The 20,938-nt window shown below is 37.0% G+C and overlaps 1 protein-coding gene and 1 pseudogene across 3 annotated transcripts; both read left to right on the forward strand.

Moving 5' to 3' along the window:
* Positions 1 to 1,926: 1,926 nt before the first annotated feature.
* LOC148844737 (thaumatin-like protein pseudogene) lies at positions 1,927 to 2,635 on the forward strand (annotated as a pseudogene).
* Positions 2,636 to 15,982: 13,347 nt separating this feature from the next.
* On the forward strand, positions 15,983 to 20,028 carry LOC148844738 (inactive rhomboid protein). Of its 3 annotated transcripts, XM_088954913.1 has the most exons (8): positions 15,983 to 16,459; positions 16,913 to 17,098; positions 17,176 to 17,319; positions 18,025 to 18,144; positions 18,244 to 18,330; positions 18,437 to 18,505; positions 18,632 to 18,886; positions 19,402 to 20,028. In XM_088954913.1, exons 1-7 carry the CDS (start codon positions 16,091 to 16,093, stop codon positions 18,866 to 18,868), a joined length of 1,212 nt encoding a protein of 403 aa, XP_088811039.1. In that variant the 5' UTR covers positions 15,983 to 16,090; the 3' UTR covers positions 18,869 to 18,886; positions 19,402 to 20,028. The 3 variants fall into 3 exon arrangements, with proteins under 3 accessions (XP_088811039.1, XP_088811038.1, XP_088811036.1); XM_088954912.1 differs by having other exon boundaries at positions 16,017 to 16,459; positions 18,437 to 18,886; positions 18,987 to 19,722; XM_088954910.1 differs by having other exon boundaries at positions 16,041 to 16,459; positions 18,437 to 18,886.
* The last annotated feature ends 910 nt before the right edge of the window (positions 20,029 to 20,938 follow it).

Consider the following 20,938-nt stretch of genomic DNA (forward strand, 5'->3'; position numbering starts at 1 on the left):
ATAGGGGTGTCCATGAAAATTCAAAAAACCGAACCACATAATGTAGTTAACCGAATCGATCGATTCGGGATTTTTGAAAAATCAAAGGACCGGTTCAATTTTCGGTTAATCTACAAAAAACCAACGGTTAACCGAATCGACCAGTATATATATTTTATATATATCTTTAATATATGCCACATATTTTCTATGTATTATATATAAATAAATAAATATATATATATATATATATATATTATATAAAAATATATATGTATATTATATTAATAATGATCTATTTATAAATATATTATATATTATATAATTTTCAAATATTTATAATATAATATTATACATATATTTGTATAATATATATTATAAATATAAAATACCAAAAAACTGAAGAATCAAAACGGTCCAAAACCGAAATTGATGGACCGGTTAACCGATAGTACTGATTCGATTTTGGTTTGAAGAATTGGAAAAACCGATACCACAGGTTCAGTTTATAAAAAAATGCCATAGTTTGGTTAACCGAACCGTGGACACCCCTAATACCAAAAACATACTAGATCTGCTGCTAATCAAATATTAGTGTGATGAAGAAGGCTGTCTAGCCTGTCTTTATTTAGGGATGGAAGACGGGTGGGCTAGGAAAGGTCAACGAACACATTGAAATTTGACAATAGACGTACTCATGTTGGTTAGATGGGTTCAAATGGTACTGTTAGTATAAAGAACTTATGCCCCATTTGGTTCATGGGAATAGGGGTCTGGAATTGGAATCAGAATGGGTTATTTTAATTTCAACTGTTTGGTTGAGTGGAATCTGAACTCCGTTCTCATTTCTGCTGAAATGGTATTCCCCCATTTGAGGGAATGGTCATTCCCTGCCCCTCCCTTGAAAATAAAATCTCATTCTTTCTGATTCCAATTCTCATTCCCATTTTCATTCCTGTCCGGACCAAACAGATTATAGAAATAGACCATTCTGATTCAATTCCGACTGTGAATCAAGCATCTCCTCAAAAATTTTTATGTAGCTATTTAGTATTACTAATTTAAACTTTAAAATAAAATATTTGCATATTTTACGTACAAACATGTATGTATATGTGAATGTATGCACATAGTTATGCTTGGGTTAGGCCAGGCTCAGTTCCAGCACCAGAAAAAAACAAATAATAAAACATGGGTAAAGCTTGGGGTTTGGGGTCCAAGTTCAGCCCATACAAAAAATGCAGGTTTGGTCGGTCCAGGCACTGGTTGGGCCAATCCAATAATGGTACAACTTGGAAGGCCCAACTGCCCCAGCCCGTAATTTATACAGCTGGGCTTGGATTTTTGTTCCTCTATTTGGGCCTGGGATTGAAAGCTCATGCTTTTTTTTATTATTTTTTAGAGATGGACCTAGACTTGTCCCTTAGGTAGCTCGAACCCTGCCTAAGATCGGCCATTCGGCCCTACTATATACATACATGTATATTGATATGTAAAAGCATACTTATAAACATACATATTTTTATCCACAAATTTAATGAGGACTGATTTAGCCGACCTCAACCTGATTACATCAAATTTTAGTGCAAAATGGGTCCGGGTTACGATTTTATCATTTTCTGTTAGTTCTGTTATCAGAAAAAACCCGGACAGTTTGCAAAGTAGAGCAACACAATCGGCACTGTGTTTACTTATTATTTTCTTTACTTTCTCCGTCCTTTCACGCCAAAAAGGACGTCTATTTCTTCCTTGTTAACAGACACCAACACTCTTTCTAATCTGCTTCAGGCATCACCTACCGATGGCCTTCTGGTATCTTCAACTGTTCTTTCTTCTTTCTGTTTCAGGTAATTAGAACCAGAAGTAATGACCTTAACATTTCCAAATTAGAACGGATCTCCGTAACATTTGTTTTGACAGTGTTCTAACTTCTAAGTAAGCATTAATTTCGCAGGTGCAAAGGCGACTGTGTTTACACTGAATAACAACTGCCGGAAAACGATATGGCCTGGTATCCAACCAAGTGCCGGCAAACCAGACTTAAGCAGTAAGCATCTCGGCACCGGCTGGGTGGTCAGGCCGTTTCTGGGGTCGACGAGGTTGCTCCTTCGATCCTTCCGGCAAAGGTAGCTGCATCGCAGGCGATTGTGGGGGCTTGTTAGCATGCTCAGGGATGGGCGGTGCACCACAAGTGACGCTGGCCGAGTTCACGCTCAACAGCCCGGACGACTACTACGATATTAGCCTCGTTGATGGCTACAACATGGCCGTCTCTATTACACCATCGGGTGGCTCCGGCGAGTGCAAGCCGGCAAGATGTGTGTCAGATTTGAACCAGATCTGCCCTACGAACCTGCAAGTTAAGAGGAAGAAGCGGGTGGTAGCATGCGAGAGCGCGTGCATGGCGTTCAACCGCCCGGAGTATTGTTGCACTGGGGCTTATAGCAGTCCGGATAAGTGCAAACCAACGAATTACTCGCGAGTGTTCAAGGCTGCTTGCCCTAGCGCGTACAGCTACGCCTATGATGATCAGTCGAGCCTTCGTACATGCAATGGAGCCAATTATCTGATTAAATTTTGTAAAATTTTCATATTTTCAGGTTTTCACATTAAACTAAAATTAGACCCGAAGACCTGTTCAAGAAGTGAGAATTAGAAGTCTAATGAAAATATATGACAAACTTGATTCTAAACTTATGGTGTCAAAATCATCTTCTCCTCTGATATTTCTTACACAATAGTCTGTTCAAGATTCTGATGGAATGGATTTTTAGTTCACCTTTTTTGTTTTCATATTTTATTTGAAATGTGGAACCTTGCCCCACTTAAATGTGGGTTGGTTACCGCTTAATCCATCAGAACTGTAAAGCAGCATTTTAAGAGGGTAGGGTAGCAACTTGGGCTGGTCCAACCTGAGACCAACTTGACCCATGCAAAACTTTCTGCATGGTTGGATATTTGGGTTTAGATTGTTTATCTATAGTGGGCCTAGTCCAAAAGTTTGGGTCAGACCATAACTCAGGATGATGCCACAATTAGCCGGAGGATCAACCTAATGCAAGCCCGACATATCCAATTTGATTGACCATGTTGATCCTTCCACTTCTAATTTGTACCCCTAATCGAAGGAAAAAGTGTAAACGAGAGAGAGAGAGAGGGAACATTCCAAACCCAATCAACGCGGCCTTAGTTGTATTGCGTTTAACTTGGACTGGGCTTTGCTTTGCTAGCATGTATTTTGACATTGGGTTAGGCCCATCACCCTAGCTCGAGGATTAGCTAATCAGCTTCAACTGGAGTACAGAACCCTCCATGCCACTACAAGAAAAAAAAGGGTTGTAGTGACAGACCAAATTCGTCACTATAAGATCTATAGTGACGAACAAATGACGAAATTTCATCCGTCAATTCAAAATCCATCACTAATATTTGGCCTATAGTGGCAGATACTAGAAAGTTTTTCTATAGTAACAAACATCCTATGACTGTCACAATAGATATTTACCTATAGTGATGGATTTTAAAATTCGTCACTAATTTAATGCTTATAGTGACAGTTGTATTTGTCACTGTGGAGTCTTCCTATAGTGACAGATAATATATGACCATCATTATAGATATTTATAGTGACGGTTCTCTCCGTCACTGTATTCGATTGTGAATATCTATACTAACCATTTTATTTGTCACTGTATTCAATTTTAAGCATTTATAGTGTCAATTTTGTCTGTCACTATATTAGATTTAAAGCGTTTATAGTGACGCTTTATCAGTCACTATGTTAGGTTTTGAAACTCTATAATGACAATTTTATCTGTCACTATATTGGGCTTTGTATCTCTATAGTAACAATTTTGTCTGTCACTATATTAAGTTTTGAATCTCTAGATGATTTTGTTTGTTACTAAATTGGGTTTTGGTTATCTATAATGACAACTTTTATACCACTACAAGTTTTTAATTTCTCTAACATGTGACATATTTATATGAGAAATCATATGTTTTATTCATTTTCACAAGGCAGCAAGTTTACAAATAAATTTTCACAAAAATTTAATATATTAAATAAAAACTAAAAATACATGAAAATATAATATCCACACCTCAACATGTAAAAGTGTATCACAAGTGACACTCTGTATATATAATAAACCACAATAAAAATGAAAATTATTGATCTCACATCCCTTCATCCATGTATGTTGTAACTCCTTACAAATGCATTCAACCTGAAAAGCACAAAAAAAAAAAAAAAAAAAAAAAAAAAGATTGAATAGCTAGCATGAGATTAAGGCAAGTAAATAAATTAAAATAGAAGCTGGGATTGAATAGGTAAATCAAACCAAGAGATGGTAAACTTTGAGCAAATATAATTCTAAAATTCAAGGCTTCTAGAACTTGGTTCCATCACCATTCAATAAGAGAGAAAATGTCAAACCATAAGCTCCATTAATGTGAAGAATCTTCTGATTAAGTTTTATGCTAGTAGTAATATTTCCCCATTGATGACTTTCCTTAGTAGTGACCGGGACAAACCAAAGGATGTGAGTCCATTGCAACTACAACAAAGCTATTGAATTTTTAAAAGCAGCTCTTAACTTGTGACTAGGAAGGTTGAATCACGCAATTTTAATTGCACAAACAAAATAAACCCTTCCATGAACGTTCAGGAAGAAGGTAAGGAACTTTTCCATTGTAATAAAAGACAAAACAGAGTCATCAAGTACGTTAGAATAACAATAACCTTGAGGTAAATATGCAAGTGAATTATTTTCAACTTATTCAAAAATAGAAAAGATAAAAAAAAAATGATACCTTAGATGTGACTAAAGAACCAATGGCTCCTTCACCAGAGAAGAGATGATGCAGCTGCAACGGCAAGGTTTGAGAAATTAAATAAAAATAAAAGTTATGATTAAATGGTTTTACAGAAAACAGGTATAGTAAAACAAGCTCATTGGAGTGAACAAGAATAATAAACATTTACAATAAAAGATTAACAACTGCTAGTATGAGAAAGACGTGCAAATGAGAGATTAACAGTTTTGTGTGATTAGCAGCTTCCATCTGTCAAAATCAGGCATTATTTTTTGGAAGATTAAGAACACGATCAAGAGATGGATTCCAATGGTGGCTTTTGGTGAATATTCTTGCTGGAGCACCATGCGACTTTCCAAGGACAAAGTTGAGGCTCTTGAGATTTCTTAAACTAATTTTCATAAATCAAGGATCTAATATATTGTTGGTTTTCAGATTTGCAAGGACAAAGTTGAGGCTGAGGTGTGGATTGCAGGTCTCAAAGCACTGATTTCTTCCGGTCAATGTGGACGTTCAAAAATTGATGGATGGAGTGATGGACTTTCTTTTGGTGTAACTACACATATTGGAACCTATTGTGGTCTTTAACTTTCAAAATTATTCTGTTATTTAAGTGATGTTTGGAACTGTGGCTGTTTAAAAAAAAAAAAAAAAATGATGTTACGTCGGATCCACATAAACGTTTGTGAACCATTTTCCCCAACAGTTGATTGATGTGTATCCTATGTGGTGTTTATCCGTCAGCACATATAAGAAAAATGGTGATGAAAATCACCTTACCAAACAGTATAGTATTGCTCACTGCCTATGTAGCATAAGCGTTTTTTTTTTTTTTGTGAAAAACGAGTCATAAAAACATGAACATTTTTTCTTGGAAATCGATCCCAAAAAGCACCTACACGCTTCCAAACACCATGTTAATCAGCATTAAGCTACCTCTTTCATATTTTCCAACCATTCACCATCTCAAATTGATAAATGATAAAACATTTAGATGCTGATTTTTCATGCCACAACCTTTCAAATCTTAGCATTTTCAGGTCTGATTGGGCCCAAGACAAATTTAGTTCAGGTGTGGTTGAGAATTTATTCAAAAAAAAAAAAAGAAGTGATTAAATTTTTAATGGGCCCAAGCCAAATGTGGTTCAAATTCTTCAAATTGGGAACCCTGAATTACACCTCTACTAAATTCTTGAAATTTAGATACATCTTGCAGATATTGTAATATTTCTCCAACCACTCACCATCTCAATTTGATAATGATAAAACAATTAGATGTTGATTTTCATGCCATAGCCTTTCAAATCTTAGCATTTTCAGGTTTGGTTGGGACCAAGCCAATTGTAGTTCAGACTAAATTTTGAATGGGCCCAAGCCAAATGTAGTTAGATTCTTCGAATTGGGAACCTTGACTTAGAAGTTGGAACATCAAATTCAAAGATATTGGATGTATCAGATTACTCAATGTAAAAAGCAAGTTTGCCCCCAACATCATCCCAAAAGGGTGAATACACACCATCAGTCTCCATAAACCTCAAATGGAAACACCCCAGAGAACATACTATTCACCTTGGTTAGTTGGTACCCACAAAGCAGTCAAAAAAGTTTCAAAATACAGGTTGGATAAAAAATCAGACATAGACAAAAAGAAAAAAAAATCTATATCTAAATCACTCCAAAATGAACAAATCTCATTAGACTTGTTTGATTCATTTACCGTATGGCCTGAAAGGAGGCAACCGAGATCAGAAAACTCACCTCCAATCAAAGATAACTGAAGAAAACCAAATCTGTAAATTCCACAAGATGAGTTTTGAAAAAAAAAATAGTAAATGGATCTAAACCAGTCTATAACCAGTAATTAAAATACTGCATAAATGAATCTCTATCAGGTAGTAGGGTTTCCCTTTCTCCTACAGGGACTAGGTGTAAACCTTCTGACATTATCAAGCTATACACAGATTTTTCCTTTCTATAGGGGCCACCAAGGTTTTAAATTTCTCAATGACCCATATCAGCCATACATATAAGAGACATCACTAAATGCTAATATTATTTAATTAAATGCTCATTTGAATTATCTTTAATTACGACATTTAATATGTCATTAAATTTTATTTAGATCAAAAAACTTGTTAAAAATCATAAACCGAAGGTAACAAGTTTCAAAGTCAAGTCATTTGACTACAATAATAATTAATTAATCATTATGCCAACCTTAATTGTTTAATAAAATATATTTTTTTATACTTAAAGTAATCTTTCTTGCCTTGGTGGATGTTTCCTGATAAATGCTAAAATTTTATTATTAATATTTGTATAATAATAAGATAAATACAAATTATAAGGTATATATTAAGTTGTATACATAATAAATAATATCTAAATCTATATATAATAAATATTAACTAATAAATGAATTCAAAAAATATTAATTAATAAATATTAGTATATACACACATACATTTTAGTTCTTTTATTATTTTTCAATGGTTACTAATTATATCCAATACTTTATATAAATCATTAAAGAATGGTTTTATGTTTAAATAAATTAGTTATAATCACATAAAACTCATTTGTATTGTTGTTCATATTTTTTAAGGATTTGTTTTTGGATTTTTAGTGTATCTATGCATATCTTGATTTTTTGTTCATATTTATGCATTTCTAAAATGTATCTTGATACGTCTCTTAAAATTACCTTTTCGATACACCTTGCGTTTACGATACTTTGAACCTTGGGGGCCACTCTGTTTATCACCTTCATTACTAAAAATGAGATTCCATCATTCACTTATAGTGCCAATAAAGTTATTAGGAATCTAAACAGATTCTCTCATAATTAATCATACCTGCTTAGCTATTGGACCATTTATAAATATGTGATCTGTGTCTTCTTCTTCCCCACATAAAACAAGACCCATCAATATCCAGACCTCTCAAAATCAGTATTTTCTTAGAGGGGAGATTTTTGTTGAGAAGCAAGTATAGAAAATATTCATATTTTGGAGTGGTATTCATAGCCCATATTTTGTTGGTACCATTCAAAGGCCTCAAAGTATTTCTATGCATTAGGGAAGCCTCATTTTAGGCATTTTTAATGGGAAATTTACCTCTCCGGTTGGGTCTCCAGATTTTTTTTGTCCTCAGTAACAAGACTACTAATTCTTGTTACACCCCAAAGTGAGTCTCCCCGTATCAATCACCTCAATGACTTTGAGGTTTATGTTAGAAATTGTGTCTTTATTTGCCGCATTGATAAAGGGTTTTCCATCAACCCAATTATCCAACCAGAACCTATTTGAGTTACCATTTCCAAAAACAATTCTATTCCTCTTGTAATTAAATGTCTAGAGGAAATGATACCTTTCCATGCCCAAGAAAGACCTTTCCTATTAACCAACTCCCAAAAATTCTTATTTCTTAAATGTTTATATATCACTACTTAGACCCAAAGATTATCCTTTTCATTAAGAATTCTCCAATCAAGCTTAGTCAAATTACTTTATTTAGTCCACCAAAGATTTCTTGGACCCAAACATCCTTAGTGTTTGGAGCTACAAATTCTGCCCGAATTAACATGGTGTAAAGGTTTTTTGTATTTATGATTTGTCCACATAAAATCTCTTTGTTTTCTGTTCATTTCCTCTAGGGCATTTATATGTGATAAATGCCTGATGAGCAAGCCCAACAACTTTCCCCAAGACCGGAGAGTTCTTCAAGTTTTCTCTCAATCTTCCCATTTAAAAAATTAAATGTGTTTTTACAATACTTATTAGAGAAGATAGGGGCCCCTAAGTACAGATCACCTCTAGTACTTAGAGGAATTTTTAGGATTTTGGATAAAATCTTCTATAAGCTGGTGTGAATATTGATGGAGGACGATTTGACCCAACCTATGAAACAGTGACACATGGACACTAACTCAGCACGAGCGACAACTCAGCATTGTAGTCTGGTGCGACCAAGTGACGGGCCCATAAAGCAGCTTGCTACATTGTAGCTCACAAAAGGAGAAGCTCGCCACAATGCGAGCTCCGGGTTCTCCGAGCTACCTTTGAAGAGATACTCTGATGCAACTTTATTAGTTCGTCCGAGCTCCCAAGCAAACAAGTCATCCCAATGACCAATTTTACTAAGGATAATCCTGGAGTGTACCAAGCTCGCTACAAAATAGCTCGCGAATGAGTCGCATGAGCGCCCCTCAGGAAGCTTCTAACTGACTGACTGTACCGGTCAGACTGTGCCATATCCCTTACTAACGGCGTAGTCCTAGTCCTTTTGGCAGTCTGCGTCCACGTCTCTCAGCAAGCAAAGGTGTGTCTGCCACTTTGGAGACATGTCACTCACCCATGCGAGACGTACGCCACAACGGCCACCTGCGCAACCCTGGCAGGTAACGACTGTAGCAGGAGCCCAGTGGTGGTTATGCCCGACCTGACGTGAGTGCCCCTATAAAAGCCCTAAGGGCAGTAGAGAAACTTTTTCTTGAGACCTCTAATCTCTCGAGTATAGTGAGAACGCGTTATCTGCACTCTTAGCCTTCGTCTCCTTTTTGCTTCTCTTATAGAGTATTAACTTAAGCACTGGAGTATCCCCATTGAGAAAACTCACTGGGGATTCTTCTTCTTCTTCATCTCAGGTACCTTCTAGGAGCCACATGAATGCCAGATAGGAGTGACCGGATCGCACTACATCAAATATTTTTAGACAAAATAATGCTTGATTTGGTGAATGAGAAGCCTATGCAGAGGCCTTGGCAAATTTATTCGAAGTATCTTTTACTATACAACAGGCGTGGATGTTAGCTTTGGCAAACATGTTAGATGATCGAAATGTTAGGACCATGTCTTGAGACTTTAGGGTTTAGGGTGTATCCCATCAATTCTTATTAATTTTTTTTGGAAAATTAAATCTTAAATTATTTATTTTAAGTTTTATAATTTTAATTCTATTTTGGTTTTTATGTTTATAATTTTAAATTTTCATTAAAGTTCAAAAAATCCAAAAATGGTCAATAGTTTCATCAAACTAAACATTGATATGCTTCCATATCTATACGTACCAAATCATATCCACTTTACAACACAATAAGACCCAATGCTATGGTATATCATGTCAATATGCACAACTTACGGGATATGTACCGAGTCATGGTGTATCCCATCATGATATTCCTCGTATTGGGAAAATCGTAAGGAGAATGACCGAATCAGCCCAGGGTCAAAGTTGTGGACTCAAAATAGGTATCAGATCGAAATTGATGCCATTCATGAATGGACATTGATGCATAAGTATGAATTATTGACCTTTTGAATATTTATAGCTTTGTAGTGGAAATCGAAAATCTGCATTGGGCAAATCTATACTTCTCCCAAAATTGTATGGATACCTTAAATCTTGATTTATACGTACGGATGTTACTAAATCGGTTGGGACAGTTTTGCCTCGACTAGAAACCAATGGAATGAAAATGGGATACAAAACCCACTTTACCCCACCTCCTATGAATTACACTTTTACTCAATTGACAATATAATACATAAATTAATATTCAAAGGCTACAATGTCAATGGGCTAGGTTCAATTGACTTCACCCCATCTCAAACCTAACTTGACATTTTTCACTATCTGGCATGGGCTTAGTTCGAACCCAGCTCAATCATACTGATTTGACCCATCCCAACCTAATATTACATATAAGGGTGGACCCATCCTAATCTAATAATACATATAATGGTGGATTCGAGCCTATTCTAGCTAAATATTTAGTTATTTGAATTCGGTTCGTAGGAATAGTATTAGGTTCAAGATTCGAGTTCCAATTCGGTTCGGTTTATAGTTTGCAAAGTTGAGCTCAATTCAGCTCGAATTTGACTATAAGCCAAATCTTTTTTGAAAAATAAAAATCATATGTATAAAATTATTATTTTTTTTATTTTTTCAGATAAAAAATTAAGAATTATAAAAATGATTTATTATTATACATAAATAATAAAAAGGGTACATTACAAAGACTCCTGTAATTTGTTTTGCCACAAAGACCCCCTTCCTTCCGTTAAAATCTACCCTTTTAATCCCCATACTAGTGGCGAAAAACATTTTTCATCTACCAAGAACTCTGTTTTTCGTAATTCGAATGCCTCCATCAGAGATTCATTGACTACTTTGAATCTGCCATCATTTTTTCCTCCCAAGAACTCTGTTTTTCTCGTTCCAAAGGATTCATTGCGGGGATTATAGTGGCGGTTCTCTTTGTTCTTGCCTGTTATGCGGTGATATCTCTACTTTGGGTTAAGAGGAGGCGGAAAAGGTGAGGGAGAGAGTGGAGATGGAAGGTTGGGAGCTGGAGTATTAGCCCCATCGTTCTCGGAAGAAAATGTAATTGGGGTTGGAGGGAATGGAAAGGTCGGTTTCAGACAACCGGTGTGCCAAGCCAAACGCGGCTTCTAACTTACCGCGCTCGATTTTAGACAACCGGGACTCCGTGAGTCCGTCACACCTCACGCCTAAATGCGTAGTGAATGTCCTTGTAAGATCAGAGATTCGTCCACCGGATGCGTAGTGAATGTCAGTTTCAGACCCGTCGGAACCTCGACGAGTCAAGATTCGTTCCCGATCCAGTCACCCGGTTAGAAGGAAAACGAGAGAGCTTCCAGGCGACATATGTCAAAATATCCACCGAATTGGAAACTATCATCAATATCGAATCTGGCGAGTGTTGTGCTAGCGGTGGTATTATATTCCGGAAGAGTGCCACGTTTCGGTGAAGTAGACTCGGCCTCGACTCACCGGGTTTTGATGCGCTCCCGCCGTCACGATGCAGAGGTTCGATCCATGTGAGAAGTAGGCGGGCCTGGCGTCACGGAGTTTGTCGGGCTTGGCGTCGACGAGGGCGAGTTCGTCGGCAAGGTCCTGGGTTAGGATGGTCTGAGATGGTTTTGGATGGTCTGTCATGTGAGATGTAGGCGGGATGAAATTGGCTTTATTCTGATCAACTAGACTTCTCAGATCAATATTGCAATTGAAAACAGTGAAAGTTAAACCGTTGTTAACCTCAAAATAAATAAACTCGCAACCAAAGTCACGAAGAATTCACCGTTGAAATAAGAACATGAATAGACCAAATTAAAGAACAAAAAATGAGATGGGAAGATGGGGATGAAACCTAGTAGAGAAGAAATAGGCCCTAACAGGAATGGAAGGTTTCATCTCCTCCTCGTTTATGGTGCTGCTACCGCCATCGCCGATCTCCGAGCAAGAAATGGACTCGTTCCAGTCCAATGTGTGCGCCGAGGGGATTGAAGAAAGCCCTCGAATAACGATAGTCCGACAGCCGGAACCGAAATTGGAACCGGTCGGCCTTGAATTGAAAGACAAGAAGTTCCGCTGGAAGGTTGGGGATTTCGTGGTGGAGAAACAACGGGGCGGTGATGGAATAACAAGGCAATAATTTGAAAAGGCAGATATTTCTCTGAACGACGTAGCTGGTGACAAAGATAATGAAGGAGAAGACAGCAGAAGCATTTGTCTTCAAATGCTTGTCAATCGAACGACCTCGCCACATTTTCATCCCAACATCATATGCTTCGCTCTGCTCTTGTTGCAGTTGCTGCCACTGCCAGACGCTGAGAGACTTGCGAAATAAGCAAGAGATCAACGTGAGCCCAGACGGTGTTTATAGTTTATAGTTTCCACAGGAGAGTAAACACTGTTCTAATACCAGAGTACTCTGACAGTTTGACTTTTGCAGCCACAATGGAACGAAGACCTTGCCGACGAACTCGCCCTCGTTGAAGCCACAGTCTGGGCTATGTCAAGATCTAGATCTTGGCTTAGGAACCCAAATGAAGGACTCTTCTCCATGGGCGTCGAACAATAGAAGTGGAACTGCTCTGGAGTGTGGTCTGGTTGGATGGATCTTCTTCACTCTCGACGGGGCAAGTATTTAAAAAGGTCACTGGTACCGACGACGGTGATCTTTATGCCTCTTCTTTGTCGCCGCTGTTGTTCGTGAATGTGAGGTTGGGGAGATGAACAGTGTTCGAATACTTGTTACAATATGGGAATTAAAATGGCGGATTTCAAGGAAAAGCTTACGGAATGGGGTCTTTATCTCATGGTCATATTACAGGAGGCTCTTCGTCGCAAAACAAAGTACAGGGGGTATTCCTAATTTAACTTAATAAAAATATTATATTAAAAAATATTATTATTTATTATATATAAAATATAAATTATTTATTTAATATTAGACTCGCAAAGCTCATGAACTAAGTTTCATTGGACTCGAGATTAATTCAATTAGTAAATGAGCTTATATATCAAGCTCAAATTCGACTCAAAGTTCGTTTAAACTGAGCCAAACGAGCCGAATAAATTATGAAAGGCTCACCTCATGAACACTTCTAATTATATACATATAGATATACATACAAATGCAAATAAACAATTTTATAATATTTTTAGTAGCAGTTTTCTTATATAACAGTTTAGATTATTTTTAATATTTAAATAGGTTGTGGCCTTTTTTTAATACATTGGACCTAATAGTTTCACCTTGAGATTGATTGACCAACTTGAACTTGATCCCAACAAGAGTGTATCAACTAGATTGACCTGAGTTGGGAGATTGAGCTTGACCTAGGATTAATTTGAGCGAGTCTTATGTTTTATGCTTTGAATTGACCTTAATCTTGATCCATCCTGCTAAAGTCTTTCATATCCACAACAACTATACTTAAAAAAAAAAACCAAATCCACGCTTCATATATGGGGTTATTAGGTAGATAAATGTTGTGAGGTATTTGGGGGAGAAAGTAATGTATTGGCCTTCTTGAAAAGACAAATAAAAAGAGGTAAAAACAGGCTTTTGTTGGTTGGTATTTGAATACGCGGAGGTATTATCACACGTGTTGGTGTTATGATGGGTGAAACCTTCCTCAAAATTATATTACGGTACGTGATCATTTCGGCAAGTCGGCTTAGAACACTTCGTCCAGGCCGAGTTAATAGGTTTTCTATCATATATCAACCTACCTCAGAGATCGACCGAGTAGTAAGAAGTACCTGTGGCGACATGTAAGACGAGTTTGCTGATTTGTCTCATAGATCCGCTGAGATCTTTAGAATACTAATGAGTTGATCGTTAGGATCGTTTATTGCATCGCATATATCAAAGTTAATCGGACGGACCATAGCGCCCACGTGGATTTTGTAACCAATGTAATTACTCTCCCGAGTGAATACAAACAGCTCCGCGAGAACTTGAGACCTGTTGCAAGAGGATTAAGACCACTCACATATATTTAAATAAAGCCCTCATTTTTATCTGTGAAGGTACGTATGATTAAGCTCTCAAATTCTCTTATCTTCTAAAAACTCTCAAGACAACCCGTTGACTTAAGCATAAAAGATGATGAATATATCACATTTAAAATAAATGAGAGGCAAGGGATTTATATACAAGGAATATGTAAATCCCACATTGTGGTCTATTCATGTCATGGTTTTCAAAACCGGACCAGACTAGATGGTCAGACTGGAAAAACAGGGAACCGATTCCGTTTTACCCCATAACCATTATTTCCTCTAAAATCATTGATTTGGTCAACAAACCGCTGACCCAGGCGATCAAACTGTTTGAACCATTTGAACCATTAAATAGTTTGGCTGGTTTTTATTTTTTTGTTAGAACGAATCGTCCATTCGATTTGAACGGTGGAATCGTTCAACTCGGGACCAGACCCCTGACCGATTCGTTGTGTAGATCGATTTTAAACTGAAATTATAACCCAGAAATTGAACATCTTGTGTAACTTCAACTATGCTACAATCTAATTACCAAAAAATAAATAAATAAACTAAGCTACAATCTTTTGCAACCTCGACCAAGCTTTAATCTTCTACAACCTCAACGAAGCTGCAACATTATGCAACCTCAACGAATTTACCTAATAAAAACTTTAGCATTCTTCATACTGTTATTTTTGGCTAAATTTGACAATGGAACTAATGTTTTTTAGGCAACGATTTAAGGGCTGGGTTAAGGGAAGAATAGAGTAAAGCGATGATGATCTATTTATGTTCACAACATACCTAAATACCTGAATATGAAGGGATACCCACATACCCACCTTTATTTGTTTGTTTTCATTCACATGAGATACATGGTAAAGAATTGAAGATTATTTTGCCGGGTATGAACCTTTTTCTCGTGGAAGACCCATAGAATAAAAAAACTTCACTCTCTTTTGTTTTTGTTTTTTGGGTAAAAGAAATGGAGAATAAAAAAGCAAATCTTCCTTTCTAACCAATTCTTAAACCGGTCTGCAAAAGAGAGATACCAACCGAAAGAACTCGATCTACAATTTAAACACTATGAAATCAGGCTGTTTGAGCATGATCACATGGAAATAAGCAATGGATAATAGTTTCAGGCTCTTCACTGCAGATTGGACACAAACTGGAATCTCCCAAGTCCTATCCCTCTTTTTAACAGATTTTCTTTCACTGCTAACCCGTTTTGACAACACTTCCAAACGAAGTTTTTAAGTCCTAGAAGAACATTTTCAAGCTGGTTAAGGCATACTAATGTGCCCTGATCTTAAACATTTTCACTCTCTTTGCATTTGTGCTTCGTGCCTTGCAATTTTGGATTATAACGAAGCACAGCCTTCATACTATTATCGTTCAAGTTGGCTCGGTGAAATCAGCTCAATCAAAGCTTCAGTTCCTTCCAAACGGGCCCCTAAATAGCGAACAGCTAAAAAGTGATTTTCTCAGTCAAAACTTCACTGAAGTATAATTAAAAGGAATTGACGATGAGGATTAGACAGCCCAGTATTCCAATCCAACGGATTAAGGTATGGCAGGCAATTATGCTGCCCTATGCTAAATTCCTAATATCCTTCTCAAGTGGAGAGTGCACTGTGCTGTGTGCACCTGTGTTACAACACGGCAGATAAGACAGAAAATCCCCCGTACCTCCGACTCTCCGGGGTAACGTGGCAGACACGAAGGTATGAGATTGAGAGCAAAAGGTTGAGAGTTGTCTCGACCAAGAGAGTATGGCGTATGGGCACAGCCCCCATTCTGGTTGGAAAAAAAGATAATCTTAAATAAAATTAAATACACGTGGCAAAATACAATTGGCTTTCGTTTCGCGCTTTTCCTTCCTGTAAAAATTTGAAAATCGATACCGTTCAAATACCTGACAAATGCAGACAAAAACCCTCCAAAACTTCCATCGATTGTATACAACATTCGGCGCTGCTCTCGTCTTCTTACCATGGAAGACGATCAGGACCTCGACTTCATCGCGCCTTATCCGGCGCCTTCTATCGTCTCCCTGTCTCCCTTCTCGCCTTCTGTCACGCCTTCTCCTCGCAGACTCTCGTCCCATTTCAGCGCGCCTAGTCCCCCCATCCGCTCAGCTCGGCAGCTCTGTTGGGTATCCCTCCAGGGGCGTCTTGTTGGGGCGGAGGAATGCAGCTCGGCTAAAGTAGTTGGGGGAGACTTTAGCCGAGAAGAAGCTGTTGCATGGGACCTCTTTAGCCCCATTCATCGAATCTTAATCGTCGCCGTCGTTGCTGTCGCCACCGCGGACATGAAGAAATCTCGCCAGATATGGAAACTGAAAAGATCTGTAGATCTTCGGGTTCGTAAGACAAGCTTGTATTAATAATGGGTTGTTTTTATTTGCTTGTAATGCTGATTTAGTGATTATATAGACATATCTCTTTTAGATATCAGGGTCCATTTTAAAAAGTTTCTACTTTTTTCTCGATTCTCCACTTTGTTGAGTCCTTTTTATTTCCTTTTCTTTTGATAAGCATTTATTTGGTTCATTCAGGTCATGTTCGGGTCCCATTTAACAGATATTCTTCTTTAACAAGTTCAGTGCTTCTATTTTTCTGTCTTTCCATCTATATTTTTCTCCATTTATTTCTACCGTATGTTTTTTCCCCTTATTATTAGAAAAATAGAGTATAAACTAACTATAGATATCGTCTCTGTATATTCTTTCCCTTTTGCAAAAGTTGTATCACAGTTTTCCTTATGTTCCAGAAATGAAAAAGCTCATATGCTGTCCTTTGTTTTGGCTTTTTAGGATCAAATACTATCCAGCATGCAGCAGAAGCTCGACGACCTGTGTGAGCAGCTGAATGCCATCAAAGAACGCCCTGAAATTGGGTCTGACATGTTGTTCACAAACAGCAAGGATTTCCCATTTGGCGAAGACGACAAACTCGGTGAGGCCGTGTGTTCTACCTGTGGTTGTAAGGCTTGTAATCAGGTAAGTATCTAACTGAGTGGAATTCATTTATAGCATGACGGTGGGCTAACACTTTCCTTTTTCCGCACATGGCTCAGCGAAACTCCATTGACAAAGCATGTAGTCGAGATGATATGCTGAAATTTAAAGTGAGTCTCGCAAATGGGGCAGAACCAGAGGAGCGCCGGATGTCTGATTTATCAGATTGGGCTTCGAGTGTTACTTCTTCGGTAGATACTCAAGTAAGGAAACATCTGGGGACAATTTGTGATTTTGGGTTTTCTGTTTGTATTAGGAAGTTATTTCAAATGAATTTTGCATTGTTGTGGTTAGAAAGAAGGACCTCTGCAATGCTGGTCCATGAAAATGTATAAGCATGGTTACCACGGTCGAAGTCGAGTCTTAGACATGGAGTTCTGTTTTACTTCTGAATGGCTGAAATTCTTTCACCATTTTCCTTTATGACGAATTCCCTGTGTTCTCATGGCTATTTGAGTTTTGCAACGGTCCCTGTTGGTGTTTTGGCAGCACAGCTAAAGAAAGAGTGATTGTTTTATTGCTTTCTTTTTGTAAAGAAGTTGCAAGTGGCAGAATGGTTTCCTTCTAGTCAGATTGAGTTTTGGTAGCATGTTGGGGATGATTAGCCCTACAACTTTGCTTTTAGGATCCAAACCAAATCATATTCATACACACCAACTAGAACAATACATTTGAGAAGAATATTGGTTTCAATCTTTTTATTGGTGTTAGTGGCACCTTTGGTATCTAGTTTCGTTCTTATTTTTCCTGGTTGTGATTGTTTGGGCCTTGTTGACATGATTTCTAGAGTGAACGAGGCATTCCTTTGGTTACAACTTACAACCTAAAGCTTAATTAGGATAAAAATGGTAAAATAGCTATTTGGTTGATTTGCATTTATAATGCCACATGACCTACACTCCTTGCAGCTTAACACATTAGTGATAGAGCAAGATATATACAACCTCCAGAGGAAATGTGAAGAAAAGGAGGGTACTATAAGGGATCTTGAAACTATTATCTATGATTCTAACGTTGCTGCTTTGAAGGTAATTGATATATTTCATGATCATCTTTTTGTGCATGTCTGTTCATAGTCAATAATAGACCATCCATTGTTTAACATCATTCTTTCTTCTCAACTACAGCGAATTGCAGAGTTGGAAGATGTTATCCGAAGGAAAAGCATGATAATTACAAAATTGAAGAAGGATATGGTAGTTCTAGAACAGAAGGTGAATATAAGTTTAATTTTAAAACTTTCAAACTTGGGTGTTTTTTGTAATTCATATATTAGAATTTTCTTTTAATTCAAGTACTAAAGTTAAAAATATAACATAGGTGGTGCATCTAACGAGGATTCGGCGGCCATCCTTCTCTACACCAACACCGGATTTTACACAACTGCCAGTAATGTCAGATAATATTCTCTATGGCATGGACAACAGCACCAGTCCATCATCCTCAGATTCTGATTCTCCTGTTGAGAACCAATTACATTCTCCAGTTCATGAAGATAAGAACTTTGTTCTTCAGGAGGATATTGCTGCGACAAGGATTCAGAAATCAGCATCAGAAAAGATTCTGGACTCCTTTCCACAACCAACAGAGAAGTCTATGGATACACAACATGTGAACCTTCTTAAGGAGAGCTCCAGGAATCAGAAACCTAATTCTTCAGTGACACTGAGGCCTATTCAATTAGCATCAGGTGGTGAAGATGTAAAAAGGAGGAGACGTAGTCAAAGTGCTTCAAAAGACGTGACTCAGTAAAAGAGATGGGTTTAGTAGGTACTATTTCACTAATAGCACACATCTCAAATGGACAAACTTAGGCATTAAAAAGGTTTTTGTGACTTCATAGGTTTAATGGTTCTATTTTATATTACAGGGTAAATACTAGATGCTTGGGAAGCTGATTACTAAACTCTAACACCATGGACCCAAAGTTGATTTGGTTGCAAGGCATCCCTCCCATAGTGGAGGCATAAGATCAAATCTAACTATTACCATATCCCCTTAAGAAAAGAAGAGAAGAAAGATCTATAACTTAACATATTTTAACATAGTGTAGTGATCAGGGCCAGTTTAGATGTGCAGGTTCAAATGCCACAAAATGAGTGGAAAATGTTGATGGCACACTCAGATACAAACTGGTGGGGGGGGGATTTTCCCATAATGCCAACTGTAGTTGGCTGCCTTGTGATCTGTTTTGTGTCATGGTTTTGAGTCACTAGTTCTTTTTACATTTCTTACGATAATGCCTTCAAGGTTTTTGTTGAACTTATTTCCATCTTCCTGTTCAGGTTATAGAGAAGAGAATGACATGGTGGAAACTCCTGTGCCAAAAATTGGCAGTTCCAATATGACATTCTATGCACATCCAAAGGCTTGGAGTTTCTTGGTTTGGTGAACATATTTTGATCTGGAAAAAGTATAGTATCGAAGGGCTAAAGCAGTTTTGCACTTTTATTTATGTTTCTTTAATGTACTCAAATTTGAAAAAAAAAAACATTTAGAATGCAAAAACAATGAAAAAAATTACTTTCATTTTTAGTCCAAAAAACACATTCTTACTGAACACCTGCAAAACTGACATAGGCTACAGTAATCTTAAAAAATTAGTATAACTGGGCATGTATCTTTCTCTGCCATATGGTTGTTTTTTCCCTCTTTTGCATGGGAGATGGTGGTTTTTCATTTTAATTGTGAAAAACTTTTTGAAACTGCATTAGATGATCCATTGAGTTCTTCACCATAAGGGTTAAGTATAGAAGTTTGGAACACATGAAGAGTATCAAGTTTGTCATTGATCTTTTATTTACTTATTTTTCGATTATATAAGCATCACCGATTCTTTGTATATTCCATGTTATTGTGTGTTGCTTTACGACATATACTTTACCAGTAATGAAATTTGTATGTTATACCTATTTATGGTTGTGAGAGTGAATCTTCAATCAAGGGAACTTTTCTAATTTCTGTTGGATGTGTTAATTTCTGAAATTTCCTTTGCTAGTGTTTTTCTTATCCATTTTGGCACATTTTGGTCCTAGCAGTCCATATTCAATGAACATTTTATTTTCCAATTGCTTACAGTTTTCTTAAATGTTAACTAATAAGTAAATGCCTGATTTAAGTCTTCAATAAGCTATAACTTATCAAAAAGGAAAGTTGAATAACATGACAATTTGAATTTTAGTAAATGAATTTAACGTTAGTCTAGTAAGCTGAACTTTAAGTAACTTTTCATTGGAATATATGAGCATCTTGGTGAATTATTGATAACATAATAATTCCATTGGACATTTGGTTCCTTCTGGCTTCCATCGGATAGTTGAGATATGCTAATGGGTTTGGGGTAAAGAGCGTCTTATAGTATGTCTAAAGGTTCAAAATTTTGTCACGTATTGGCTCGCATTGGTTGATATATATCGTATTGGTGGGTCATTGATACATGAAATATTAGGAGTTTGAGGGTAAGACTTGTTTTAGGGCATAACTAGGCCTTTAATTGACTCCTTGAATATAGTTCGAAAAAAAGAAACTAAACAAAATACAAAGGAGTGTTGACACAAGGTCCCATATACCCAATTTGTTGTATCGGACTGTATCGATGCTTCGAACCTTGATATGTTTAGTTTAGTTGTAGATAGATTTGTAGGAAAATACATGGTAGTTTATTTACAAGTAGTAGTTCTAAATTTGCATTTTGTATGACTGTTGATTCCTGATTTTTGCTCATTAGACCGCTTGAACTCCCAAACTACCTCAAACACTCGATCATGCATTTTCGATCTTTTTGTAACATCCCGAACTCAAAGAACTTGAATTTTAGCCCAT

Source organism: Nelumbo lutea, chromosome 7 (assembly GCF_056320005.1).
Source record: "Nelumbo lutea isolate HS-2025 chromosome 7, American lotus-T2T, whole genome shotgun sequence".
In the NCBI taxonomy this organism is placed as follows: domain Eukaryota; kingdom Viridiplantae; phylum Streptophyta; class Magnoliopsida; order Proteales; family Nelumbonaceae; genus Nelumbo; species Nelumbo lutea.

What these genes read in the sequence shown, in the direction of transcription:
- LOC148844738 (XM_088954912.1), top strand. Translation starts at nt 16,091, where the DNA reads ATGGAAGACGATCAGGACCTCGACTTCATCGCGCCTTATCCGGCGCCT. An exon ending in CTTCTTCGGTAGATACTCAA is followed by an intron (nt 17,320 to 18,024) that starts GTAAGGAAACAT and finishes CACTCCTTGCAG; the next exon opens with CTTAACACATTAGTGATAGA. An exon ending in CTAACGTTGCTGCTTTGAAG is followed by an intron (nt 18,145 to 18,243) that starts GTAATTGATATA and finishes TCTCAACTACAG; the next exon opens with CGAATTGCAGAGTTGGAAGA.